This window comes from Cebus imitator, unplaced genomic scaffold, assembly GCF_001604975.1.
Source record: "Cebus imitator isolate Cc_AM_T3 unplaced genomic scaffold, Cebus_imitator-1.0 Scaffold248, whole genome shotgun sequence".
Lineage (NCBI taxonomy): Eukaryota > Metazoa > Chordata > Mammalia > Primates > Cebidae > Cebus > Cebus imitator.
Genome location: NW_016107563.1, coordinates 5454 through 11015, shown reverse-complemented (window position 1 = coordinate 11015; position 5562 = coordinate 5454). Strand labels below are relative to the sequence as shown.

The following is a 5562-nucleotide window of genomic DNA, read 5'->3' as shown; positions in this document are numbered from 1 at the left end:
GAGTAGAGAGAAAAGAATAGCTAACTCCTTCTCTCTTTCCTTGTTATCACCCCTCATGTCTCCTCTCCCTTCTAGTTCTCATCACTCTCTACTCACCACTGCCCTCCTTTTCTCTATCTTCATCACCTATGTGCGGCCTCCACCCCCATTGTCAATTCTCTCCTCACTTTGCCCCGCCACCTCCCCTCACTCTCTCCTCTCCATCTTATTCCTTCGGAAGTACCGCATGAGATGGAGCCTCAAAATACCAAGTTGCTTAGTAGCATGCAGAGTTAGAACATGCTTTTAACAGTGAATCTCGTGTCTCTTGAACCTGGTTATTTATTCCTTGAGCAGAGTAGATACTCAACAAGAGAGTTGTTGAACTCAATTAAATAGGATATATCGTGTCATTATTATTTACTCTTTTTTTTAATATGATGGGAACTTGAGTAGTTTCTGGGATTGTCTCTACAACATCTGGCCAAGGAATCTGTGAGGAAAAGAAAGATCAAATGGAAAATCAAGGTGCATGACACCAGAAAACCTACATGTTATGTCAAACTTTTATTTCCCCATGAACCATTAAAATAGAGCATAGCTCCTCTGGCAGCTGTATATATGTTCATAAATACATGATACAAACCCAGAGCATATCCCCTTTGCTCAGCTTCTAACAAGTAAGAATGAAGAGAGGACATGGTCTTTAGGAACATGAGTTTCTACCTTCCATTTTCCTTCAGAAGAAGAGGTTCTATGACCTCATTTGGGGCGGAAATTTTAACCAAAATGGTGTCACCCCTGAACCCACTGCGACACATCACGTAAGTGACCACAGAAGGCAAAAAGCTCTATAAAAAGAGAGGTGATAGTGCTACATTCTGTCCATCTCATAGCAGGCACAAACTCATCCATCCCCAGGTGATTGGGAGAAGCAACGATGACTCCTGGGAAGACCTCATTGGTGGTGAGTCCTGCACTAACGTGCAATGCTCTTGTTGATTTGGACCAGATAATATTTCCAGACCTTAGGCATGAAATGCTGGGTTCTGACTATGGAGATCCAGGAATACTGTATATGTAGGATAGGAAATGAAAGCTTTGGTAGATATTTACGCCATTGTGTAGCATTTTCAAGAACTGATATATAGCAGTTTGAAAGATAAGATTAAAACTGAAAGATAGCTATATTGGGGCTAAACCACACAAGAAGTGTCACATGGTGCTGTGCAGTAAGAAAGAAAATTTATTGAAAGTCTGTTTTCCTGAGTACAAAGGATTTAGTATAATTGTCCCACGGCATTTTTCTTTAATCCTTTTTCTTTAAAATGGGTCACTATCCTTAAGATTTCGAAAGCCGTAGCAGCGACTTTGGTTCCATTGTCTCATACCGTATTCTCGATACATCGAAACTATGTATTCTAACTAGATATATGTATAACTGTGTTTTAGAATAAATGGGTTTATATTTTTTTCATATTTAACTTCAAGTATCTTTTTTGATATCTGATTATAGACTCGATACATGTTAAATTTAGACCAACTGGAAAATATAAGTAAGAAAACATGAAGGAGATCGAGTTTTTAGTTGGATGTCTGCCAGCAGCACCAACAGCATTTGTAGCATGATTATTGATACCACATAGATTTTCTACAGCTCTTTCTTTCAATGTGAATGTTTGGCTGCACATTGAGTTTCACAGAATGTGGGACTGAGAACAATGGTGCAGGAGATCACTCCTACCTCAAAAATCAAAGTCATTATTCTTTCACAGACCTGACAATGATGCATGTGCTGATAGGCTGAGGACATGGCATGACTTGACATTTTTACTAAAATTATTGCCAGCCAATGGATAACCTGTCTTTTCTAAGCCAAAAGAAGAATGTTGAAACTGGTTTTTAAAAAAATTTAAAAGCCATGGTGTTAACATTATGCTGGTCATCTACCTAGATTTTTAACTGATCTGAAAATGTAGTATAGATTGTCCTGGTATGTTCTCTATCATTAGCAATGCATCCTCATCACAATTAAATGTGTCAAAAAGAACCACATAGTAATCCAATCTCCAACTTCTCCCTCCTTTCCCATTCAATTCTAGTCACTGCTGCTGCTGCTGAGCCTGGAGGCGACAGTGAAGGCAGCAATAACAAGCCCACAAAACCCAGGATGCCCAAATGCTGAGGACAAGAACTTTCCCCGGACTGTGATGGTCAACCTGAACATCCGTAACCGGAATACCAATTCCAAAAGGCCCTCAGATTACTACAACCGATCCTCCTCACCTTGGAATCTCCAGTACGTAAGGGTTCCAGATTAAAATGCTATATTCTTCATCCTTCTTATGCATCAGACTGCTGGTTAAATCTCCTTAAGGATGGTTTTATTCATTTAGAATTACCAGTCAAACCTGGAAGGACCACTGTGCAGAGGAGTGATTCTAAAACTTTCTACATATTTCTTTAACAAAGCACAGGACAGCCTCCAATAATCTCTATCCTGTTAGAGCTAATTGTTACTGACACCAATAACCAATCCAAATTAATTATTCTAATATTTGCGAGACCCCGTCTATTGTTTATTTATTCAAAAAATAGACATTTATCAAAGGGGATTAATGTTTTTATTCTCTTAACCAGCACCACCATTGAAAAGATTTATTGCAAATAATTAGTAATTTGGGCGTTTTACTTTTTCTTTTTTGCATATTTTTGTTTTTGAATCCCAGTGGAATAAGTGTCACTGGGGTATTTCTACTCCTTTGTGTATTACATAGTCTTGATCTGCTCCCTAACACACCTATGCTTGCTGTGTCCCTAGTATACACAGTATTTAGACCCCATCAAGGGTTAGATACAAAATGTATTTTGATCATTTGACTTTATACAAATAAGTCTCAGTTCTGTGGAGCCTATAGATTGGTCTGATTGTAGGATTGCTTCTCCTCTTCCCATTACTAAGAAGAATCAAAATAAATCAATTCAAAAGTCAAAGCAAATCATTCACTCAGCTAAAAGAGAGAGGGAAGAGAAGGTTATAAAGACACTTAACATCAAGTCAGATAAACAGCTATCTTATTCTAGATGATTCCAAGTCTACTCTTCCTTTGGTCTTCTTCTGTCTGTCAAATATGCCCTAAAAGATTATCATTTGTGTCAAACTTAAATTCTTTCTGTGGTCTCAGTCTACCTTCTTTTATTCATTCTTCAAATAAATTGGGGGAAAACTGATCATTGTCTTCTTTTCTGTAACAATTCATGTGCTTGAAAAAATCCAAAATTGTCCCCAAAGTTCTTCTTCAAACTAACATCACTTAAAGAATTTGCAATGTCTATAATTTGTCACCCCGTGAACTTGCCTCTCTTCATGTATTCCTGTTTTATTTCTTTCCCACTTTACCAGAAATTCACCTTCCTTCTGATTTTTCTCCCCTCTGCAGCCGCAATGAGGACCCTGAGAGATATCCCTCTGTGATCTGGGAGGCGAAGTGCCGCCACTTGGGCTGCGTCAATGCTGATGGGAACGTGGACTACCACATGAACTCCGTCCCCATCCAGCAAGAGATCCTGGTCCTGCGCAGGGAGCCTCGGCACTGCACCAACTCCTTCCGGCTGGAGAAGATGCTGGTGTCCGTGGGCTGCACCTGCGTCACCCCCATTGTCCGCCATGTGGCCTAAGAGCTTTGGTTCAAATCCCACACTCCCCAAAGCAGTTAGGCTTTCTGGAGAGCTGGCCTGGCCCCTCAGGAACCCTCATCCTTCAAAGACATAGCCCCATTTCTGACTAAACTGATTAGAGTTCTTACAGCAGTTCATCCAATTGAGCCTTCAGAGGTAACGCTTGGCTAAGAGATGAGATCTGAATTATCTTTCCCTCTTTTCAAGAAGGAAGGTTTAGACTAAGTACTAGTTTGCTTTTTGTATACTTTTCTAAAGGCTTTAAGTTATTTATGTATTTAATATGCCCTGAGATAAATTTGGGATATAAGATTCCATTTTAATGGATTATCTACTTTATTTTGTATGTCTTTTTAAAGAAACAAGACTTCGGGCTTGGGAATTTTATTATTTAAAAGGTAAAACCTTTATTTATTTGAGCTATTTAAGGACCTATTTATGTTTAATTATTTAGAAAAAAGGTGAAAAAGTGTGATTATCAGTTCTGCCTAGGGAAATGCTAGATAGAATGAAATAGTAGTGGAAAATTTCTGAGTCTTTACAACATACAGATACAGCATTTCCTCCTCTTTGTCCTTTAAAAGTTAAAACATGGCTGAAAAGAAAGACTAAACCTCCTTTCATATTTATTAATTTAAATTTTGAAACTTGTTGAGGTTTTACAAGTGATACAGCAAGTCTAACTCTCTGTTCTGTTAAACCCTTATAATAAAATCCCTCTGTGATAATAAAGTTTGGTAAGAAAATGTTTCTTTATTCATTCTCATTAAATGTATTTTAGCAAACTCAGCTCTTCTCTATTGGGAAGAGTTACACAAATTCTCCTCTAAGCAAAACAAAGCATGCCTTTGAGTAACAATGACCTGGAATGACCCAATTCCAAGTTCTCGATTTCACAGGCCTTAAAGACTGACGACCAAGGCTTTCATACCATTAGCCAATGCTTTAGACAGAAGCATTTTGAAAGGAATTAATTAAATAAAATAATGGCCCTGAGGAATGGCATGTCATTACCAATATCATATGAGGAAAATGAAACTCTCCCCAAAATACAAGAAGTTCTGGGAAAACACATTGTTTTCAGACTACAACGTCCAGTCTGTCTCCCTGCACTCAGGCTTCCTTTGGAGATTAAGGCCCCTCAGTGATCAACAGACAAATATTTTTCTCTTTCTCAAGCCACACTCCCAGGGCCTGGCTTCTGTCTAATCAAGCACCCCACAACCCAGAAAGGAGCTGATGGGACAGAATGAACTTTAAGTATGAGAAAAGTTCAGCCCAAGTAAAATAAAAACTCAATCACATTCAATTCCAGAGTAGTTTCAAGTTTCATGTCATAACCATTTTCACCCCCATCACCCAGCGTGCTATCTTGCCCTACTTCTGAAGGCCTCTGGAAATTCTCAGGCCGCTCCACAGCCTCCCTGCTTCTTGAAACATCTCCCTTTTCACTCCGTCCTCCTCCATCCAGCATGCTCCAGCCCATCCAGAGGCCCACGGCTTTTCTCCGCCTCTTTCTCGGTTTGAAATCCAGGGGTTAGCTTCTCCAGCCACCTCCTCTCAGTGTCATTTTTTGCTCACATCTCGATTCCTGTGACCATCCCTGTCACCATCTTCCTACAGGAAATCCCCAGGCAGCTGCCAGGGATAGTTCCTCACAGCCTTTACGCTTTCAAGCTTCTCGCTGAAAACCTGCTCCTTGTTTTCAAGCTTTCCCTCAATGGTGGTGATGAAAAGAAAAAAACATTTTTGTTTCTGTTGGGAGAGGGGGTTGCAAAAATATTTATATATCTATTTCCCACTAGACATATATTTCCCACTAATACATAGACCTAATAATAAACCATTATTTCCTACTATATTTGGGGTGGGGGGCACTGGGGTGGGAAGAGACAGTTGCTTTCC

The 5562-nt window shown here is 39.5% G+C and overlaps 1 protein-coding gene across 1 annotated transcript; it reads left to right on the top strand.

Annotated features, from left to right (window-relative positions):
• Positions 1-862: 862 nt before the first annotated feature.
• On the top strand, positions 863-5009 carry IL17A (interleukin 17A). Its single transcript, XM_017498688.2, has 3 exons — positions 863-946; positions 2082-2278; positions 3420-5009. Exons 1-3 carry the CDS (start codon positions 920-922, stop codon positions 3655-3657), a joined length of 462 nt encoding a protein of 153 aa, XP_017354177.1. The 5' UTR covers positions 863-919; the 3' UTR covers positions 3658-5009.
• Positions 5010-5562: the final 553 nt, after the last annotated feature.